The sequence below is a fragment of the Saccostrea cucullata genome, unplaced genomic scaffold (assembly GCF_032062105.1).
Source record: "Saccostrea cucullata isolate Sc308-1 unplaced genomic scaffold, CSIRO_AGI_Scuc_v1 ctg3, whole genome shotgun sequence".
NCBI lineage: Eukaryota > Metazoa > Mollusca > Bivalvia > Ostreida > Ostreidae > Saccostrea > Saccostrea cuccullata.
Genome location: NW_026935858.1, coordinates 591,703 through 615,759, shown reverse-complemented (window position 1 = coordinate 615,759; position 24,057 = coordinate 591,703). Strand labels below are relative to the sequence as shown.

General features: G+C 33.3%; 2 protein-coding genes across 3 annotated transcripts; one reads left to right on the top strand and one right to left on the bottom strand.

Annotated features, from left to right (window-relative positions):
- Positions 1-578: 578 nt before the first annotated feature.
- Positions 579-15,276, bottom strand: LOC134244005 (negative elongation factor D-like). The gene is made up of 16 exons (XM_062726253.1): positions 15,131-15,276; positions 13,544-13,662; positions 13,260-13,369; positions 12,801-12,910; positions 10,872-10,979; positions 10,502-10,654; positions 10,135-10,265; positions 5,296-5,416; positions 5,132-5,198; positions 4,152-4,264; positions 3,768-3,904; positions 3,338-3,452; positions 2,786-2,881; positions 2,440-2,580; positions 1,054-1,183; positions 579-874 (listed from the first exon to the last, which is right to left on the bottom strand). Exons 1-16 carry the CDS (start codon positions 15,188-15,190, stop codon positions 858-860), a joined length of 1,728 nt encoding a protein of 575 aa, XP_062582237.1. The 5' UTR covers positions 15,191-15,276; the 3' UTR covers positions 579-857.
- A 2,040-nt stretch (positions 15,277-17,316) lies between these two features.
- LOC134244004 (uncharacterized) lies at positions 17,317-23,745 on the top strand. Of its 2 annotated transcripts, none has more exons than XM_062726251.1 (11): positions 17,317-17,507; positions 17,769-17,867; positions 18,128-18,317; positions 18,688-18,923; positions 19,710-19,857; positions 19,961-20,065; positions 20,880-21,376; positions 21,775-21,913; positions 22,395-22,535; positions 22,779-22,942; positions 23,109-23,745. In XM_062726251.1, exons 1-11 carry the CDS (start codon positions 17,350-17,352, stop codon positions 23,275-23,277), a joined length of 2,046 nt encoding a protein of 681 aa, XP_062582235.1. In that variant the 5' UTR covers positions 17,317-17,349; the 3' UTR covers positions 23,278-23,745. The 2 variants fall into 2 exon arrangements, with proteins under 2 accessions (XP_062582235.1, XP_062582236.1); XM_062726252.1 differs by having other exon boundaries at positions 18,128-18,305; positions 23,109-23,744.
- The last annotated feature ends 312 nt before the right edge of the window (positions 23,746-24,057 follow it).

Here is a 24,057-nt window from a genome sequence, read left to right as displayed (position 1 = left end):
GTGTTTTCATTGTGATAAGACATTTCATGAGATACAATTATTTTTGACCTGCTTTTGAGAAAAAAAAAAATAACCTTAACCATAATTTCTGGTAGTTGCTGAACAGCTTTTATATTCCACATGTATTCCTCATAACAAGACCTTTCTTTGAATCATATTTATATAAATTTTGATCACAAACTTGGAAATTTGATTTGCATTTGAGAAACTTTCACCTTTAATAGCTATGGACTCCCATACAGGGGGACTCAGTGTTTCACATGCATGCAAATCTTGTTTAATATTTCAAGTAAATCTACAATAAATCTTGATGTAATTCTTAAAAGTACATATATACCAGCTGATTACATATTTTTAATACTGGCCTGAAAGACACCACAGGAGTGACAGACAATAAAAAATTACCTGGAATGATGGCATTGTCAATGTTACGTGACTGTACCAAAGAATTCAATCGGTGGTAAATGGTATCTCACAAGGTATTGCCATTTACCACTGACTATGCAGCCAATCAAAACATTTATTCGAACAATAAATTAAAGAAGTAGTTTATGTCAAAGATAGATTTAGCATTTATTTTATTGGCAAGTTTATATGACAACATAAAACATGCAAAAATACATGCCAGTAACAAAATAACATTCTTAAAAATATGACACTGCTTTTCTATATTTAGAAATGTTTACATTCCTGTTTGTAAGCAGTCTGATTGGTCCTAAATGGAAAGTTTTCTTTTCCAGTAAGCCCTGGAACCTTTCATCACATGAAAATCACTTTCTCTTGGAAATTCCACGGGCCAGTTCCCACCGATCCATTTGAGATATAAATTAGCACAATGTCAATGGAGATATTTGACACTATGACTTGCAATGCACTGAAATTAAAACAAAAGAATTTTTTGCATCAGAAAATATTGGAATGAAAGAATAACCTTTTCCCCATTATTATTGTGTACAATTTTTTTTTCAAGAGAAATTCTTTGTTATATATGGAAGCATATGCACATACAATATATTATTCAGATATGTACTTCTTAGATTACAATATTCTTACATATGAACTCTGAGACAGGGTCACTGCCATCATCTGATCGTATAGAACCTGTGATGTCCCTACATTCTATTAGGGGCAAAAACAGGTGGCCAAACTCAGGGGTGTAGGGAGGGGCAATAATGTCCAGAACCTGCAAATATGGGATAACAATAACGGTATTATTATTACTTAAAAAATGATGAATTTTAGAAGTGATGCTCACCATGACTCATATTTATCCCTCAATCAAATAATGTGCATCATGGCAAAGAACCTTTGGTCAGAAATAACAAATGCACAAGGTTTAATATATACATTCAGTGTAATTTTCCTTATGAAATCCATTAGAAATCCACGACGTTAAATTTCTTTAACACAAGCGAAACCTTGTCACCGCGCGTTAGAATACACAGTAGGAACTATAAGTTTTTTCAATACTCTAGGAACACCAAAATGTAAAATATTTTATTTTAATTTAATGAAAAACTATAACCCTGAAAAATAAACCTAAAAATTAACATAATGTGTGTTTGCGTTATTTAACTTTGCAACATCATTTAACGTCATCTGATGTCACGGCTCTTACATCTATCAGTTTTGAATGGCTCTAAATTCACATTTAAGATTAAGGATGTGCGATTTTATCGGTATACCGGTGTATCGCGATTTTTTGTTGCATGATACGTATTGTGATACGGAGATCTAAATACCGGTCTTTAGGTACATATTATAAAGTCCAGAAATTATTCATTTATTTGTTCAATCTTTCAAATTACAATTACAGAAGTGTAAAAAATGTTGTAAAAAATGAAAAGAAAGGCCTCCAAACATAATTGATTTTATATACATAAAAATTTGAAGAAAGTAAAATTTTGTTTTTTCTGGCATATTTTTTTAGAAAAATAATGACTTTTCATATAAAATCATTGTAAAAACTGCTTTTAAAAATATCATGATATTATCATGATATTGTTGGAAAAAATCATGATATATCTCGATACGAAATTTTTGGTGATACCCATCCCTATTTAAGATTAACGAAATAAGTAATTATGAAGAAGGAAAATTATAGAATGTAAATATAAGCATTGAATTAATATTTTTGGATGTCTTCCGTCCTATAACACACCTGGCCGTGCCGACAAATTGAATACTGCGCGTTAGTGCATACGCGTAATAAGAAGACAAGCCATTGTAACAACTTTTGAATTCTGATTACTAGTCTGTAAAATGATTTATTCATGCTATACTTGTAACCTAATAAAAGACTATAGCTCAAGTGAATAGAATATACATATACACAGACTACTTTACTAGATCTGTATTTATCAGATATGCATTAGAATTATAATACCCAAGAACTTGCATTAAAGCATAAAATTTCATCAAATTATTTTAAAAATTTACCTCAGTAACAAAATGTCTGATGAGTGAAATATCTGTGTCTTGTTTGTCCAGACAGTTTTTGATGTATGTCACAACAGGAATGACAAAGCCACGGCTAAAGAGATGAACCATTCGGTCTAGGACAGCCTTCTTAAGCTCCAACTGCAATGTTAAAATGAAATTAAGAAACAATTATAAAGAGATTGCTGGTACAGTTTATTCTTCAATTTACAACATGTAATACAAAAATTCCAAGCAATGAGGATCAATCCATTTATAAATCACTTGAGATAATGAGTAAATAAGATTAACGGTAGGAAAGAATTTCAATGTTGTAAACCACATTCTCTATTTCTTCCAAACTTACCCTAAAAAGCACCTCTAGATCCTCAAATGAAGACTCAAACACTCTGATAAAGAGGTCTAGGGCTGGTTGATGTAGAAGAGTATGGTTTGTAACAATCTGTAATTGGTAAGATTATTCTTTAACAAATGATTTTTTATAAAACTCTTCAGCCAATCCTTTCTTAAAAACAAAAATTATATATTTCTTCAGAGGAAATAAAAATGCAAGAAAAGTTGTACATAGCACAGTCAAACCTCATTATATTGAACTCAATGAGAAGTGCAAAAGAAGACATTCAAGTGTTTGAGATATCAAGGGTTAAATACTTAAAAAATAAGTGTTTAGGACTTCCAATTCCCTTTGAGATATCCATGGTATTTGAGATATCAGTGTTTGTGACACCAAAGTTAAACTGTAATTACAGTCACATCTCCTTAATCAGAGGTTTTTGTTCCTGAACAAACTCTCCAAATTAAAGAAGCAGCTAGACTACTAATACAAATTTGGTACATATGAATGTAAGTTGATTCCAAAGAATTGTAATTTGCTATATTCAACAACTACACAACTCACTTCATCAATTAGAACCAGGTGTAGAGGAGTGTGGTCTGTGTTGAGTTTAAAATAACTGGCATCTGATACGGTGTAATCCACCCAGCGTAGGACTCCGTAAGCTATCACTGGAAATCTGGTCAAAATGAAAGCAAGCTGATGATTCAGATATAGTTTAGAACAATACTGTCAAACAAAATATAGAGTATTACCTTTTAAAATAATTTTGTTTCTGTTATCAAACATGATGATAGGGCATGTGAATCTGACATGACACAGCCCTACATTTTCTGATAAATTACACACACCAAAAAAAATCTTAAAGGTGCAAGAACCAAAGATGATTTCATACAATTAAAAGTTGAACAGTACTTTTTCTGTTACTTTGTTTTTGTTTAAAATGATAATACTTTGCATGATTCAAATGATAGAAGAACAGAAGTAGACCTACTTGATATTAAGGAAGAGTGTGTTGATGTCTGAGATAAGCTCGGATGAGCTTTTATTCTCAGCACAAAGAGATTGCACTCTTTCTAAGGCCTGAGTTGTGGGCTTCAGCTCATCTTTATTGATATTCTTTCTTTGACCCTAAGAAGGCAAATAGTACATACATCTTAAATCATACATACATACAATTTTTTTTATCAACCTACTACTTTTTTAATAATGCAAAGCACAAGAATATGCAAATTTCTTCCACTAACTTATTAAAAATAAACTTTTCCTCCCCATAGCTCCAGCAAAATTGAACAAAAAAGATATTGCTAAAATTATTCCATAAATTAAAGCCAAAAATTGATCTTTTGGCATTTAAAAATCTCTCAGTTGAACTTGCCTTTTTATAAACTTCTGTGACACTTGCTGCATAGGACAAGACAAATATATACTTAGATTTATGTTCAGGATTTACTCTGGATGAAGGTTTGAAAAGGGCATCAATTAAAAGCTCTATAAAAATACAATAAAAAGGTCGAATACAGATTACGTAAAAAAAAAATCAAAATTGTATTATAAGTGGTAATTAGCTAGTAGATAGGCGTAGTGGGCTTTTTTTGATTCATCTTCGTAAATGTCAAATATTCTATTCTAAGAAATATTCAAAAAAAATTATATCAATGTATATTATATTTCCAAACATAATACATGTATAAAATTGCTTAAATCTCAAATTATTACTCAGTATTGTTTGTAGCAAAAATAACAGTTAACAAGAGATGTTTGTAAAACACTTATGCCCCCCTCCCACCAAATTGGAACTTTTCTATGTCCAAATGGGATTAACTCGGTCAAAAATGGCTCGATCGTATCCAAAAATGAACTTGACCTAGATATTAATCTGATAAATTTGTATACTAAATTTCATTTCAGTATGTATAATCTCTGCGAAGAAAATGAACAGAAACTGCAAAAAATTGGAATTTTTCTAAGACCAAGGGGCATAACTCTGTCAAAAATGGCGTGATAGTACCCAAAACAGAACTTGACCTAGATATTCATCTTATATATCTACATACCAAATTTCATTTTAGTATGTGCAACGGTTGTGAAGAAAATGAACGGAATTTGCAAATAATTGGAATATTTCCAAGTCCAAGGGGCATAACTCAAAAATGGCACGATCATACCCAAAACAGAACTTGACCTAGATATTTATCTGAAATATGAAGAAAATGAACGGAAAGTAACAGAAACTAAGTGGACCGACAGACAGCAGCAAAGCAATAAGCCCTCCCTTCTTCAAAGGGGGGCATAATAAAATATACCGGTAATAAGAGTTCATATTTCAATTTTTAAAAAAAAAGTAATACACAGTACCCAAAAAAGCAGGAACTCGAATCAGGTCAACAGGAGGAGGGTTCATCTCCATATACATTTTGTACAACTGGAATAAAACAAAGGACCACTCAAAAACACTTAGTAATAGTGATGTTTCTTTTACTATGATATATATTTCTTTCCTGAAATCTGAAATAGCTTACAATAGTGATATCTGCTGGATTCAGGGCATTTCTGGACAACATGGAGGAGAGGGCTTGACAAGCCCTGGGGTAAGCAGCTGCCCCACTGAGGGCCAGAGTAATGGGGGTCACATCCATCTCTCTGAAATAAAATGTCAGAGAGGTAAATTAATTAATCTTGTAAATTAATTTAATACCGTAATTTGCAAGAAGTAAGCAACATAAAATCGTATGTGTCAATATATTTTTCAATTTATACTTCCTTGAAATCATAAGACCGAATTCTGATCCAGGGTTATCATAAAATTATATGAGTGGTAAAAACCTTATACATATACTGTAAATGTATTTTATTTGGCAAAAATTTAAAATCAAAAACAATTAAGCATACATTTGCACTATTGTTTTTGAATAAGCTTTATATTCTGAACAGTGTTTTCCCCAGAAAATGTTTGATGCATGGGAGGAATTTCGCTGATTTGACGTCGCACGACGTGTGTCGGTTAACGACGTTCGATCCTGATATTTAAAGTCTTAAACTTTTTTTGCCAAGTATATCTTTAGTTTCTACATACATAGCTTAATTAAAATTCAAATCAAAAAATGGGGGTCAATACGCTTTTTTTGGTGCTACAGTACATTTGATATGACCTTTCTGCACTGAAATTTGTATCTTGATTAAAAATTAAATTTTGGACGTTTTCCCTCCAATATTTTTATCCAATTAAAGCATGAAATAAAATGAACTCTAAGTTTGTTTAAAAAAGACACTTAAAAATTGTGACCAAGAAAAAGTTTCAAATTGCATCGCATAATCAATTATTTGACCTTTCTGCACTAATAAAAAGTGATTTTTCTGGCATTGAAAATTTAATAAGCAAGAAAATTAATTTAAAGTCTTAAACTTTTTCTGATTTTAAGCAAATAGGTCAAATTTATCTTGAATATTTAGAAAAGAACATCAAAAGTGGGGGTATATGATGTAAATTTTCAGATATTACTAAAAAAGTGTCAATTTTACGTTAAAATTGGCTCAAATTTTTCTCAGATTTTCAGAATATATTGACTGTATTTGTCACACTTTGTTGATAAAATTCATAAGAAATAATTTAATAGATATTTCTGAACCAGCATAACACATTTTACTGCAAAAACAGCTTTGTGTGCAACCAGGATAGAAAAATAGGAATCCAAAATTAAGAGTAATGTTATAGTTCGAAATTGAAAAAATTATCATTTTTGTCTAAAAAACCTTCTGCCACAAAATATAGTCCCTAGCTTAATTCTACTTGAATGGAATTTAATCACGTTTTTTTCATTGGATATACAGGTGAGTCTCGATGGCTCGAACTCCGATCTCTCGAAGTGAACCTCCGGTCCCGTTTTTTCCCTCTATATAACTAAGCAAATTTACTCCTGATCTCTCGAACTTCTATCTCTCGAAGTTCTCTATCTCTCAAACCAAAATCTGGGTCCCGTTACACATATTTCATTGAATTTTACTTCTATCTCTCGAAGTTTTGATTGCGCGTGTATACACGCCAACCAAGCGTAAAATTAATGCCACCTGGACTTACCTGGAAACAGTGAATGCCTTGGGCTGGCATGGAGGTGTTAATTGGGTGTTTACATAGATGACACTACACCTGTGGGTCGTCCGTGTGTTGATATAATTAATTGGTTATTATTCACAGGGTAAATTATAAACAAAGTCACTTATTTTGAATTAAAACCGAGACGATAATTTTTTGAAATTAATTTATAGATGTTCGTTTCAGTAAGTTCCTATAGACTATGAACTTTCATTATGATTATATAGCGTCTACATAATCCCAGAATGGCAAATATTGCACAAGAAATTCGTTTCCCAAGGTCTGAATACCGATTAAGAAAAATCTGGTGAACACTCAGGTGAAGGACCCGATCAAGCCTCGGAATAGATCCGACAATTACTATTCGGGTTTTATGTAATCATGAAATAGGAATAAATAGATATTGAAACTTTGGGAATTCGATTTATTTATTCGAAATACGATCATTTTTGTTGATATCAAGTAAACTACCTGTAAAATAGGATTGAAAACGTGCAATGACTTTATTTACATATACTTCCGGTATCTGTAAAAGTAGAACTTCTATGATCAGAACTGAAAATTCCGGATTTTAATTACTTTCTATCTCTCGAACCCCCTCGATCTCTCGAAGTTTTCTTCCGGTCCCTTGAACTTAGAGAGATCGAGAGTCACCTGTAGTTAAATTTGCACTGTAGAATTCAGATTTAATGCTAGAACTTAAAAATGATGCAGAATTTTATAAATAAAGGACCTGACCAAAATACGCTCAAAATCTCAGGATCGAACGTCCTTAAGTTAATTGTACATGTAACTAAATATATATTTAAATGAAAAAATACAAATTCATTATTTAATCAAATGATAAATACACTTTGAACAAATTGTTAATTTTAATTAAAAAATATTCAACAATTGAGTTTCTTTTAAAAATAAAAATAGAATTAATAAAAAAATATTTGCTCTTTTATAATTTTCTATAAACCCACTGTCTTTTTACTGTTTTGTGTATTGTGTTATTTTTGCTTTCTACAAATAGACAGAGACCTCCACCTTTTTATTATTATTTTTTTATGTCCCTACTTTTGCAGTTGTCTTGAAACAAAAAGGGTGCTCGTTAATATGTAGCACTAATGCTTACATGTAAATATTGTGAAAACTTATTTAGATTCATTTGGTGTTTGATTTTTCCCACTTTTGAATATAGGTGAAGGTGTATTAAAAGCACATGTTTTTGAACTAAGTACCTCGCGATAGTTCATAAAGTAAATAAACATTGTTTATGTTAATGAGAAATGTTTATTTTCAGCACTTTCATGCAAAAAATGTCTTAAATATTATGAGTTTAACTAATGAATCATTCTTTATGTTGGAGCATCAATGCTATTTATAGAACAACTTGCAAATGTTGGAAAAAACCCACATGTGCATTAACAAGTGTATTGCTTTTACCATGTACACCCTCTGATAGCAATTAATTACTTTTTATGGTTATAAATTAATTTTTAACTAATTAAAACCCTGATACTTAGTAACATACCAGTAAATTGCAATAAACAAAAAGTGACAGCTAGGCCTATTATTGCATCATACCCCTTGCCGTGATTCGCATCGATGTTCACAACAGGTGCACAAAATGTGTACAGTACATGCTAGGATTCTAGTGATTTGATTTGTTTTATTGAAAGATTTGTAACTGGTAACATTAAAATGGTACACAATTAATAGTTCATGCATAGCGGGAAGCATGGCGGCAACATGTGATGCATGGCGGGAGATCATGAATGCATGGTGGTACCGCCATGCAAAAATGGCTTGGGGAAAACACTGTTCACAAACTAGAACTGTCCAAACGGGACAAAATATCCCCCGCTGGGTTTTTCAGTAGTAAGTTTTTCCATAATAAAGATATGTATCACACATGAATTATGAAATTTTTCTTCCAGTGACCTTGAAGTTCCCAAAATGACCTTGGGTCAAGGTCATGACACACCCTTGGGTCATGGGCAATCTTTGTGTGAAATGAGAACCTACCAAGTTTATCCATAAGAAAGATATGGACCAGATACGAATTATGAAATTTTTCTTCCAGTGACCTTGAACTTCCCCAAATGACCTTGGGTCAAGGTCATGACACACCCTATTGTCATGGGCTATCTTTGTGTGAAATGAGAACCTACCAAATTTATCCATAAGAAAGATATGGACTGGACACAAATTATGAAAATTTTCTTCCAGTGACCTTGAAGTTCCCCAAATGACCTTGGGTCAAGGTCACGACACACCCTTATGTCGTGGGCAATCTTTGTGTGAAATGAGAACCTACCAAGTTTATCTAAAAGAAAGATATGGACCGGACACAAATTATGGAATTTTTCTTCCAGTGACCTTGAAGTTCTCCAAATGACCTTGGGTCAAGGTCAATACACACCCTTATGTCGTGGGCAATCTTTGTGTGAAATGAGAACCTACCAAGTTTATCTAAAAGAAAGATATGGACCGGACACAAATTATGAAATTTTTCTTCCAGTGACCTTGAAGTTCTCCAAATGACCTTGGGTCAAGATCATGACACATCCTTAGGTCATTGGCAATCTTTGTGTGAAATGAGAACCTACCAACTTTATCCATGAGAAAGATATGGACCGGACACAAATTATGAAATTTTTCTTCCAGTGACCTTGAAGTTCCCCAAATGACCTTGGGTCAAGGTCATGACACACCCTTACGTCATGGGGAATCTTTGCATAAAATGAGAACCTACCAAGTTTTGCCCATAAAAAAGATGTGGACCGGACATGAATTATGAATTTTCTTCCAGTGACCTTGAACTTCCCCAAATGACCTTGGGTCAAGGTCATGACACACCCTTGGGTCATGGGCAATCTTTGTGTGAAATGAGAACCTACCAAATTTATCCATAAGAGAGATATGGACCGGACACGAATTATGAAATTTTTCTTCCAGTGACCTTGAAGTTCCCCAAATGACCTCGGGTCAAGGTCATGACACACCCTTAGGTCATGAGCAATCTTTGTGTGGAGTAGTAGATTCTAATGTCCCTCCGTAAGAAAGATTTGGACCGGACACGTTTGCACAGACAGACAGACGGACGGACAGACAGACAGACAAGGTGATTCCTATATACACCCCAAACTTCGTTTGCGGGGGGTATAATAAACTAATGGTCCCGAGTTAGCAGAAACTGCTTTCTGAGAGAGCATTCACCGGTATAAGAATACACAACCAAATGTTACACATGTACATTTCCAGTAATAATTTTTCTGACCTAGCCTGGGCACTTTTCTGTAATTCCTGACATAACCGCCGAATGTTAGATCCACCCTTGGTTTCCTGGGCCAGAATGTGCATCAGAACCTGACTGTACAGGTATGTGTGTTCTCCATGGCAAACCATTTTCTAGTAATAAAATAACCAAATAATAATTCATAAAACACATGTAGATGTACTTTAAATCACTTTTTATTTGCGAGAACTTTATTTTTGCATAATGACGCAAGAAAGTTTGCTTGTATCATTCTTGCATATATAAGTATTCTTTCAGATTATATAGGCTACCTTGCGAAAATTTAGTGATCTACATTAGGTCACACTCTAAATACATATATGGTAACACTATGGAATTTAATACAAACTGTGAATTCTGGGAGATTTTTGGTGATTGTTTCCTCCCCTCCCTCAAGCATCCCTGTGATTGATGTCCTCAGAACTCGGGAGAAAACTTCAATCTGGTGGCAGGCTGTGGACACAGAGGTTATCTCCCCCTGGTAGCCAGCATCGGATATTAACTGCAGAGAAAATAATACTTGCATTAATTCATGTATTGTTTATAATGGATATGTATTTTTGGTTATGGATTTCAATCTTACGTTTTTATTGATTTCTTTTTTGTTTTATTTTTGTTTTATGCCATTCTTGAGAAGTCTGCCTTAAGTTGGTTGAAGAACTGTCATAATAACATGAACAACTTAGAAACTAAACCTACTGACTTTCAAAATACCATACCTTGACAGTAAAGTTAAGCATTAGACAGTCTGGGTACTCCTCTGCCAGTTTGTAAAACAATTCTCTCCACGTAGGAAACTCAATCATCTCAGCCAACCATGAAGGAGTCTACAAGTATCCCAGCAATTCACTACCGGTAAATAGCTTTATCTTAGGCCAAAAAAAATTAATTAATAGTTTCTCAGGCCAACAAATTCAAAATTCAATGCGGCAGGCAGGCTTTTTTTTTTTTGGAAGCAGGTTTTTACACCTTTTTTGTAAGTCATTTGTGCAGTAAAATGATAATATCTACTAATTCTTAAGTTTTGTTCTCAAAAATTAGTTATAATATGTATTTAACATTAAATAATCTTATTCCAAACATTTATTTAAAAGTTGACTGATAAAATACTTTAGGTTTAGAAGAAATATATTGTTTCTCTAATAAAAACATCTTTCTTGGCGTTTATGAAAAGGGGAATAACTCGGTTTTCTTTTTCAACTTGGAAAAATAGAAAATTGAGTTATTTCCCTTTTCAATATGTCAATAAAGATCAATGCGGCCGTTTTTGAACTGATGCGGCGGTGCCTGAGAAACTATTGATTAATTTTTTTTTGCCTTACATGTACTATTAAAAATTTCAGATTGAGACTTTATTTCTATCTATTGCAAAACATTTATAAAAAAAATATACTATACATGTACGAGGGTAGTTAAAAAAATTACGTGGACTTGTTGCACAGAAGAAATATTTGACGACATAATCGTGCAAAATGTCATACATTATATATAAGAATCTTTATTTATATGGTCTTCAAAATTTCATATCAAAATGTTATAAATTGATATCAATTTTGATTGATTTTTCAGGACATATTATCAAGTCACGGAGCAGCAAAATCTTCGACGTCACGGGCATTCTAAAAATAATATGAGCTTTCATTTTCTCAACATTTTCCCAAAAGTTCCTGTACAGTTTGAGTTACTTTATCTACTCAACATCCATACACCATTTCTTGTCAACCTTAAACTCTATAAAACAAGTAAACATATATTTTTCTTAAAACTAAAAACTGCAGGTACTAATGAGATAATTTGTGGCATTGGTCACTCTCAATCACGTTCTTTACTGTCCTGATAAAGTTTTCCTCGATAATCTTCTTCCCGCCCTCCCATTAAGCCTTTTTATAGAAGTCTAACGATCTAAAATTCCAATTTGCTACTTGAAGACAAATGTCACGAATACCCTAGTTTACTACATATTTTATTATGCATATTTTGGATCTATGTTGGCGATATCTTGAGCATTACACATAACTTAACAAAAATGTGGTGCTCCGTCAATTCAGGAAACAACATTTTCACAGTCGTTTTAAATTTCAAAGGAATCATATCGGAGAAAAATCACAATATTTCTGTTAGTACCGGTACTTCAAATATCACATCAGAAATCTTAATACATAACAACAGAACAATATAAAGATACATTTGAGAAAATTGCATATAAAATCGCGAATTATTGAAAAACTAATGAGTTAAATTTTGGATTCTTCATGCTTTTTTTTCAATTTTTTGTTGTGCTCCATACCTCTCCATCAGTGATATCAACACAGTGATAATTTTAGAAGAAATTTTTTAAAATATAGAAATTTTGCCCAAAATTTATTGGAATCTTGAAGATACATATTTCTGTGCAATTTCATAACTATATGACGTCTGTAAGAGTAAATAATAGCAGAATCCGCATAATTTTTAAACGGCCCTGGTATATGAATTGACACCTTCAAAATTTAGCACAATTTGTGGGTATGGAGTTGTATGCATAACTATGGCTTTGATAAGTATACACAGAGTAATTAAATCAGCTGATCAATTCAATGTAAATTTTGTTTCTCTTCTAATTATTTTAAATGGTATCTGTGAGCCAGTCACAGCATGTTCTTTATTACCTCTCCTTCATCTGTAAAGATAGAATCAGCTTTCTTGGGATCAAAGTGTTTCATTATCATTGTCTTCAGATGATTTTCCACCATTTCCTGTACAATTTTGATATCCACACCTGTAAACATCAATTTTTTTTATTCAGTCTATTCCACATGTCAGCAATTATTAAACTTTTACTAATGAATAATATGTTTGCACTTTCAAAGACGCATTTTTAAAAATTTATCCAAAATAATTATCTTCATTAACATAAAAACAAATATTAATCTCTAAAATTATGCACTGGATGTGCATGTACAATGAATGCGCACATGTACTAGTTTCAGTCTAATAAGCTTCTTATCTCACAGGAACTAAAAATTAAAATCATTGAGATTTCTTTATCCTAGTAAATAAATCCTACAGAATTGGTACTTGGTGCCTCCACACACATGAATGACCAAAATTTAGCCAGATCTCTGTACCTGCTTGAATGAGCCATTCAGCTAAAAGATTGACAGTCTGGGCTACAGCTGTGTAATTATCAGACAACATCTCCACAACTTTTTCTGGAGATCCACCAGCTTGCAGGAATCTGGAGAACATGCAACCATATTCAATTTTTCTACCAATTTTCCACCTCACCATTAACTGACAAACCTTACATTATTTTTATTTATATTTATAAAGTTTTTATTTAAAGGTTATCTTGAGAGGGAAAAAATCCATCAATGTTTTTCACATTTTTAATTTCTTTCCTTTCCATTACCTTTTCAGAGTGCCAAACACTCCTGGTTCCATAATGTAATCTTTACAAGAAAATAAGTCCAAACACTCTTGCTGTGCAGCAAATTTCTCTTCTTCATCCTCTTCATCTTCCTCTGGTGACTATTAACAATAAAAAAATCCTTAAATTCGAAGTCTGAACAAGATTTGGGGAGGGGCCTTCCCCTTCTGGATCAAACATTCATTTAACATGGACACTAAGGATAAAGAGGAAAACAAAATTAGGGGTTCCTTTGGATTTAACATTCTCTGATTATTAACCCACATCTAGCTGCAGAACTGTAGCTCTCCAAAAAAATGATAATGAGAATTTGGAGAAATTAATCCAGAACGAAGCACATTTTTTTGTATGCAATAAATACATGTTTTTTTCTATGGGTAGCACTCTAGCTCTCTGGTCATCCATCCAATTTTTTCAAACCAGAAAGCTACAGATTTGCAGCTTACTTACACCCATATCCAGATTCCATGGTAAGAGGTTCATTTGGGTACAAACTGGTTATATAAACTTATTTCAAATGACTAGAGACCAGATGCTTTAGTGTAGTATCATGTCTTTATTTTAATCAGCTGCAATAATGTAGCCCTCTCCTTTTTTTTTTTTTTTTTGGGGGGGGGGGGGGGGGGAGAGGGCAACAACTCCTTAGGATCTCCGTAATGGTGCAGAGCGGGAGCGATTCGCTCCTGCACAGATTTGGGCTTATATTGTTAGTAAACGGCTATTTTATTTATATGTCTTACCTGGATTTCCAAAATGTAGTTATCCCAGACATAAATCGATCCAAAAATATACAGAACAATCCATATATCAGTATTTTTCGTGTATGTCAACATCACAACTTAAATTTATCCGCCATGTTTACTGACCTTGACAGATTTTATTTCGGGACAGCCAATGAGATTAAGGATCAATAGGGAGCGGATTTCTTTGGAATAACCTTATTTTAAGCTTAAATATCGGTGTTTACAAAAAAATGAAACATGGAATGATTTTATTTATCGATGTTTAGTGTTACTATTCATCACAATTATTTATAAACATTGACATTTGCTTTATTGAGTTGTTCTAAATTTCAAATGCAAGTCTCACTACGTCACGCGTGAACTGTCATGGCTGCTGAAGTAAATGAAAAGATTTATTTTACATGGTTTTCGCGTTTAACGAGCTTTGATGTCGACAGTGAATAAAAATTTCGTCTTATTAGAAGTAAGTTGATTGTGAAAACAATTTATTCTGCCTGCAGTCGCCAGTATTTACAAAATATTTTTGCACCATTACGGAGATGCTGTGGAATTGTAGCCCTCTCCAGAAAATAACAGAGGAAAAAAATCGGAGAGGGCATTATTGCAGCTATATTTCAATAGAAATTCATATTGAACCTTTTCCTTCGAAATATAATGAATATTCTGCATCTACGCCTATTTAAAAACAGTTTGATCATTGATATATGTATATCTATATATTTACTTTCTTCCACCAAAGAAAGAGGCATTCAAAACTAAAGTTGAATATACAATTTTACACAACATGCCTCTAAAAACAAGAAAATTAAATAAAAGAGGCATTTACATCTCCTCCATCGTGTCCAGCGTCCCACATGTTTCCTTCATCATCCTCGTATTCATCCATTTCTCTTAATCTCGCTTGAATAGACCTTAAATATACAAAATTTTACAACCAAAGACAAAAAATTGCTAAGAACGCTTCCATCTTGAAAATTTGACAGGTTGTTCAATGACTCAGTCGTAATGCAATTCATTTTGTAGTAAATTTAAAATACTAGGCAATAAATAAAAGGATTTTCATGTTTAAAATCAGTTGAAAGAACAACATTGAAACCATAAAAGTAAAATAATATGAAGGAAACCTTTTAAAATCAAAAATTTGTTTATTTTACGAAATATTCTGGTATTACCCATTAAGTGTATGCCGGCTGTGAAACAGAAAATAGACGTAAATTGCAGTGAGAAAAGTAGTTACTAGTTAAAACACCTAAAGATACGAGATTTCAATTGTCTTTCAAGTTCATTAAGTAAGCATCTTATTATTTCCACAGGTACTTGGGTCGTAGTTTATAATGTTAAAAAAGTACATATCAATAGCTGGTTAGCAGGTCCAGTCCAAAGACTATTTCTACCTACGTAGGTATTAATAGCTACCTAGGTATTTAAAGCTACCCAAAGTAGCTATATTTACCTACTTTCTGCTTTACTTGCATTTTGTAGCCAAATGCTGGAACGGCGCAACATGGTGAGCACAAAATTTCTTGATACAGTCACACTGATGATGAATATGACAAAAATTTGGCCAAAAAATGAAAACTTCGTATATTATCAATTTTGCATAGAAACTAATGTAAAATTGCCGACTTAGGAAGTAATCATTTTTTGGCAAAATTTTTGTCGTATTCATCATTAGTGTAACCATATCAAAAAATATGGTATTCACCATGTTGCGCCGTTTTGTCTTTTGGTCGCAAAATGCAGAAATTATATAAAGTAGGTAAAAATAGCTACTTTGGGTAGCTTTAAATACCTACGTAGCTATTAATACCTACGTAGGTAGAAATAGTCTTTGGACTGGACCTGGTTAGGGTACATACATATTTATATATTGGCTGACTTCGATCATGAACTTGAGTAACTGTTGTTGAACTAGAGTAACATCTAACCCGATATAGTTTAATTGGAGTGACGTAATTTTTCTGACATAGGTCTACCCTCGTGTTTCCGTTGGTAGAACTATGGTAGAAAAATTGCGTCACTCCAGTTAAACAATATCGGGTTCGATGTTACTCTAGTTCAACAACAGTTACTCAAGTCCTCATGATCGAAGTAAGTCTACATAAACCACGACCCAAGTACCTGTGATTATTTCAGTTATGAATAATAGGTAGGTCATGTCTAATGATCTTAACGATTACTGTTATATATTACCTACCACAGTTCCTGTGTATCTTAGTATCTATACTATAGACCTTCTTTCACATGTATTCAGTTGGTATTTTTACCACAGAAGTGGACAGTTTTATCAATAGATGTAACACATCAATATATACTGACTTATAGCCCATATTATCGATAAATTTATGCGGAAATTCAAACATCAATAACTTATAATTTTACATGTAAAAGTTTGCATTTACTAAATAACAATACAGTCATGTATAAATATTTAAGGCTTGGAGAGTCCAATTAAAATACAACACACTAGGAAATGTCCTCTCTTGTTCTGGCATGTGTTTTGTGCTTCTAATCTACATGCACTTTATGTTATACATGAAAAGAATTTACAACTTAATATGTATCAGAAATTTGAAGGGAAGAAAAAGTTTCATGAATGGTACATGTTTTAAATCAGTGTTTGAAATAACCATGCGCCTGAATGCCTGAGACGCACAAATTTTTTCAGGGGCGAACAGATTAGCATGTATTGAAGCCCGACTGGACGAGTAAATTTTTTTCATAAATTTGAATTCAAATATTTGATAAAACTCTCATATCAACTAAGATTACTGGTTGCAAAGTGTAACAAACGAACGGGTAGAATTCATCAGCTTATAAGTCTGGGATCGAATATATAGTAAGCTATCCCCATTCAAAATATTGCTAAAAGGAACTTATAAAAGACAATTATTTTTTCGGGCTTATACAACTTTGGCAGAACTGATAACTTTCACTAGCAGTCAGCCCTGTATGTCCAGCTAATTTTACAGTGAGTTTCAAACATTTTTTTCTTGTACATAATTCAGTATAGAATATAGATGATGTAAGGACTCAACATTTGTGATGGATTTTCTTTGGGAGAAGCTGAAATCAATCAATGCCAATCACTTCATATTCATGTTACTGTGTGCTGTCATTGCGTACCTCTTCCGAGCCAGTGATTCATATAATCTGAAACCAGTCTGGAGGAAAAGAAGTGAACCTCATCATTTTACCAACAAGTTAGTGTTCAGGGTATTCTTTACCTCACAGGAGATCATGATGATTATCATATTTACATGTAGATCACTCATGCTAATTTGTTTCTTAAAAGACATATGCTTGCTCATTATAATAAATTTGATAGTTCATTTCCATTGATTGATAATATATTAAAAATTATGCATTGACATTAGGTGGTTAAAGAAAGGAAAGAAAGAAAGCATTTAAAAAAACATCTGATCAAAAGAAAATTATATTTTTTATTTCCATTTTATGAACAGAATATACCCTACACTTGATGACCGTCTCCCCTCTCCTATGATAACAGACTTGGATGGAGATGGAACAAATGAAATCCTCCTGATAACTCATGACTTTAAGTAAGACGACATGTATTTAATAGCTATATTGTTAAGAAATTTGTTCATAACAGTTCTTTGAAAAAATAAAGAGTGTAAAAAAAAAAACAACAACAACAACAAAATCACAAGCATACATTTTTATACTTTTTGCTTTAATCTTAGTTTAATTAAGTTTAGAACAGTACTAATCATAAGTTAAAAATTTAAGTATCTAGTAACGGAAGTCAGTGATTGTGACAAGAAATGCAGTTTCCATAAAGTTAACCTGATTTCTACAGGTTAAATGTTCTGGCCCTCCCAGACCCTGTGACAGATGAGGAGGACGATACACTCCCTCATGTTGTTGTCAAACAAAGAGCAGTCCTACCCATAAACGTCACCGAAGTCAGTCGACCTGTAGCCATGGAGACAGGCTTTACCATACCTTACAGTTCCATGATGCAAATAAGAAAACAGGTCAGAACAAAGGTTATTGACTTAATATATTGTTACTTAATTTACAGGAGTTATGTTTAAAGACTGTAGATGCTATCTATATTAAGAGGAACTTGAACATTAGTTTTATTGAAGAATTTACATGAAAGAACTTTGATGGTCAGAATATATCAAATCATGCAAGTCATGAAAATCAGATCATTTTATGAAATTAATTATCTTTAATGTGTCAATTGTGGAATGTTTTTATTTATGAAATTATTGGTTTGTAATGCTCTCCATTTATTGAGTCATACTAAACTGTTTGAAAGACTAAATATTTAAAGAAATCACAGTTTAGTTAACCTATTATGCAAATTATCCCATGTTTCCCACTGGTTTCCAGAATATAAGTATTTTTCAGATTGTTGTGGTTGTGACAGATGATTGGCAGGTCCTATGCTACAATCACAATCTGGAGTTACTGTGGCATAAGAGGTTTATGGATGTCAGTCGTGTGAGGGAGACATACACGGTTAAAGCCATGGGGGCCTTAATCACAGCCCATAATGTCAAGAAAACTGACCAGGGACTGGTGATTGTGGGTGGTAGCTTTACACACTTAGTGCATGCACCACCAGATGCAACCACCCCTAAAAAGTAAGGATTTGTAAGGGTATGATTTGTGATATTTTATAAAAAAAATACTTATAAAAAAAAAATGAACAGTTATAAGATTGCGTATAACTGTAGAGCAACTATTATTTTTATCCAAACTTGGTACAAAGCATCCTTGGGAGATGGGGAGTTTAAATTGTTAAAATAAAGGGCAAGGTCCCCTTCCAAGGGGAGATAATCAAGAAAAGACAAAAATAGGGTGGGATCATCATAAAATCTTCTTCTCAAGAACTCTTTTATTTGTGATTTTTCAGCTTGAAATCAATATTTGACAATTAATTTTTGGGACTGAGGACACTTTCTCTAAAATTAGATGGCAAACTTTATGGTCGAAGGGGGAAGAAATTATTCTCGAGATAAAGATATTTCTCGCAAATACCCCTTGGTAAAAGTTGGTTTACATTTTTTTTTTACGGTCATATTTGCTATTTTTATGTCTCCCTTCATTTTTAATTTAATTTGGTATACAGATTTATCATAAAAATATCTAGGTCAAGTGTTGTTTCGGGTAGGATCGAGCACAGAGTTATGCCCCTTGGACTCCGAAAAATTTCAGTTATTTTGGGGAAGGGGGCATATGTGTTTTACAAACATCTCTTGTTGACTATGGGGCAATATGGGCACTGTGGTAACAATATTTTTAAAAACTATACTTACAAACATATATATGAACAGAAAATTAAACTGTCTCGGAAGTTTTTTCTCAGTCCCATTGAGTTTAAGATAATGGGGTTTGAGTGTACATGTACTATATATATACCTTCATAGTGTAAATCAGACAGAAGATCAGCAGAGTAACTCCACAGAAGATAACACCCTGACCCACTTTAGCTCCTTTGCTGTCAGTGCATTAGACGGTACAGTGCGGTGGCACCACCTACCTGGGGATTTTGGAGAAATAGCAACCAACGTCAAGGTACTAATGCAAGAAATACATATTTGATTTGAAATTTGTAATGCTCTTCAAGAGAATAAATAAATTTCCTCCGACCTCTCTCGATGTGATGAATGTTTTGTAGGATATCCATGGAGACCACCACTGGAAGCTGGCTTTAAAAAGACACCGACTCCATGTTGGAGAGGCTCCCTGGACAATGTACAAGAAGGAATTCAACAGTTTTACTGTATGTTTTAATGCTGTAATATCATAGTTATGGTAGCTGCACCACAATTTTGACTAAGTTGAGTTCAAGTACTAGTATGCTTTCCATGAAAAGATCTTTCTTCTTTTAAGGTCATACATTTTTGTCCCAGTACCATGCATATGATATGCATTTGTATGAATTTTGCAGTTTATTGTTTTAAGTTTACATTTTGCCATATTTTAATTACCGTATATACTCGCCTATAAGTCGGTATTTTGGGAGTTAAATTTTAGTCCAAAACTCTATGTCCGACTTATAGGCGAGTCATCAAGATATTGGTATTTTTCTGTAAAGTGAAATGTAGCATTCCATATATATTTCAGACAATTGCTGAAGAACAAAGCCTATTTGTTTAGAATAGTTTATGCATTCAAAGATTATACAAACAGTACAAGTATTCACTTATTATAATGGTTTTATTTTGTGCATTAAATATTTGTTTAATCATTAAAAACTAAATATCGGCGTTATTTCGAAAAATATTAATTAAAACAGCTAAAAACATCAGTGCATTGATATAAAATGTCAAATGATTCTGTCAAAAAGTTGTACCGACTTATAGGCGGGTCAATTGCAAATCCCTCCAAAATAAACTCAAAAAGTACAACCAACTTAAAGGCGGACCGACTTATAGGCGAGTATACACGGTAGTATCAATCTTGTCTTTGGAGAGTACGACACATGAACAAATTAAACTATCCTTACATTGGCTTACAAGCCTTAAGGTTTTTGGCAGTGATAATCTATTCTTCAGATATACTGATATTTATGTTGGAAAATGTTTTATTTACAGCCTCATCTTTGGAGAAGTCTGGAGGACACAAAGCTGACCTTGGGAAGATTCAGAAAATCAGAAGAGAGCAGCCAGCCGGACACGCCCTCCTCCCAGAGAATGGCCTTGACCCCTGAACACGTTATCGGATATGCCTATGGTGGACACCGACCACACAGTAATCACGAACATGTAGAAAATCCCAACTCAGTGGTTATCCACACCCACAATGGTATAGAGGTCCTGAATCTACTGAGTGGACGACCTGTCACTGAACTGCATCTTCCTGGAGATGGGGCGGTGTACTTGGACATTGACGGAGATGGAGAAATTGAACAGGTCCTCTGGGGTCAGCAGGATGACTACAGTCCTTGTTATATTGAGATCTGGCGGATTAATCCAGTAAAGGAACGGATTGAGCAGCTACCAGTTTGTCGGATTACTCGTTTGTTCTTCACTTCCTCCTGGGCTTATGATGAAGATAACTTGAAGAAATTACCACCCATTATTGCCAAAAGGTAAAATGAAAGTAAAGTCTAACCTCAGTATTTTGAATTGAAGAGGGATTGATAACTCTGAAATATTGAGAAATGAGAATTCAAGATATCAACATTGGAACTTGAATACTTTAACTTCCATCTCACAAATCATTGATAGGTGACATCTGTATTTATTTCAATGAAAAGAGGTAACCAAAAATACTAAATATTTCACCTAATGATTGAGCAATTCAAAACTGGTTGTAATCAATTTATATTGCTTTAGACATTTATATTTCCATTTTTCCAAATGTCTGTTGAGATTTGCTCAAAGAAACATGCAAAGAACATGCGCATTGAGTATTACTAATATGTGTTTTAGTTCAGTAAGTTGAAATCAAGTTTGGTTAATGATGCAAGTATTTGTCTGTTTTCAGTGTTGCAAGAAAAACGGGACTCCTGAGATACTTAATGGGTCACCATCTTCCCAAGTTCTCACATAAATATGACATCATTACATTTGGAGGGGTTGGCAGAGTGTCGTCTTGGGACAGAGAAGGAAATGTTAATTGGCAGGTACATGTAATAAACAATGACAACTTTAATTTGGGAAATCTTATAACTGCATGTGGATAAATGCACAGAAAATCATCAGCAAGCTGATAAATTTCAATAGAACTCATGCTTATATGGCCACAGAGGAATGTTTTTTTTTTTAGCAGCATTCATTAGCATCAGATCAAACATGTCCATTTGACAATCCATCCTTGATGGTAAACTATTCCTTGTCTTTCTAGCTTTTTGATTATAGATCACAAATAATATCACAATTATTATTAATACAAGAAGAATTATTAGGATGTTTTCATATGAGTACATGTATCATTTAAATCCTCCTCATATTTAAGTTTGAACTTAAGAAATTTTGTGTTCAGAAAGGGCCTCATTATCTCAAATCCATGGGTATATTAAGAAGTTTTTCTTTTGGAAGCATTGAGATCAGGATAATGAAGTTAGATTGTATGTTTAAAGTAATTGATCTCTTATAACTCTATAGGTTGCCATTCCAGCCAACTGGGCTAAGGCCTCAGTAGATATAAAGAAGAACAAGGAAAGAGATCGTCCGGCCTACCAGAGATTTATGGAAGAATTCTGGCCTAGTCGAGTTCTGATGTCTATCCCTGTATATGGTCAGAAGGTATGTATTCCATTTTTTGTGTTTTGATTAAACATACTTTTCTATGGATGAAACATTTTATATGCCTAATCAATGTATAGTGTAAATTGTCAATCATTTGAAAAAAAATTATTTTATTTTGTAATTTCTTAACATCTTTGTTTGGTAGTTAGCATATTTAAGGTGAACAAAAAACTGTAAGATCTATAAAATTGACTTAATTGTTTACTTATACATAAAGTATTTAAAACTTGTTTACTCCAGAATGTGGTGGCCCTGAGTGGTTACTCGGAGTTTGTCCTGGTGGACTTGGTGAGTGGTAACCTCCTGGCAGAACACTCCCTCCCCTGTCACCCCACGGCCCCTCTGATTGTGGGGGACTTTGATAACGACGGGGTCAATGATGTCATAGTTACATGTAGTCTGGGGTAAGTATAGTCTTCTCTCATTATAATTAATGTCAGATTATCATTAAATGTCTCACATCAGTGTCATGACCATGTTTTACAAAACAACTTTAAACTTTAAAATAAAAAATTGGGGCTGCTTCAATTCTTTTCAAAATTGATATTGGATCTTTGTTTATTTCCTCAGGTACATAGGATTTTCTCTTCATCACAAGACAAACCACATTTTTACTGCTTTGTACGGACTGACTGTGTTTATCCTCATTATTCTACTGAACTGGCTGTGCTCACCACAGTCCTTTTATGGAGAAGATGAAGAGGTGGTTCCAAGTGATGATGAAGACGATGATGATTGAGTTGATGATTTAGATGATGACTGAAGTGATGATTTAGATGATGACTGGTGATGATGTAGAGAAGTTAAGTGATGCTGGTGTGGTTTAGATCAAGATCCAGGAAAATGAAAGTGAAAAGCAGCCAAATATTAGAAGAGGACCTGAAATAAAGAGAGCTATGGAGTAGAAGTTAGTTGTGGGTTGTTCTTTTAGAAAGTGAAATGTGAGAAGTCCAAGAAGTGTTCATTGCCAGCCGGACTGGAAAACCCAGAGAGAAAGAGAGATAGTCTGATTTCAGGCCTGGGACATCCAACAGTTGCAAACGATTAGGAATGGACATTTTTCATGCAATAAGGAAATGAACTTTATTAAGATTCTTGGATTAGTTGTCGAAATCAAAATATGTAACACCGAATCAAAAATCAACCTTAAGAGTATGATATTTTTATGAAAACACTTACTTGCTTGCAAGATTGTTTTTTTTTTTTTAATTAACGTTAAAATTTTGTTCACATAATTTGCAAATTAATACGTCATTTTATTTGATAGAGTAGTGTATAGAAATGTTATTTTAGCTGTGAAAAATTAGGAGATATTTCCACATGTGGAATATTAATTGCAACAATGTTCTACATGTTAAATATGCATACTTTATAAGATTTGAATTGGGTTAAAATATATCTTTTCAAATTAATGAACTGGATTGAACAGCAGGCTTAAATGCCTATGATTGTTCTCTCCATAAGTTGTGAATTAATTAAGTATGACATTGTTCTTTGCATAAAATGCAAGACAAACCAT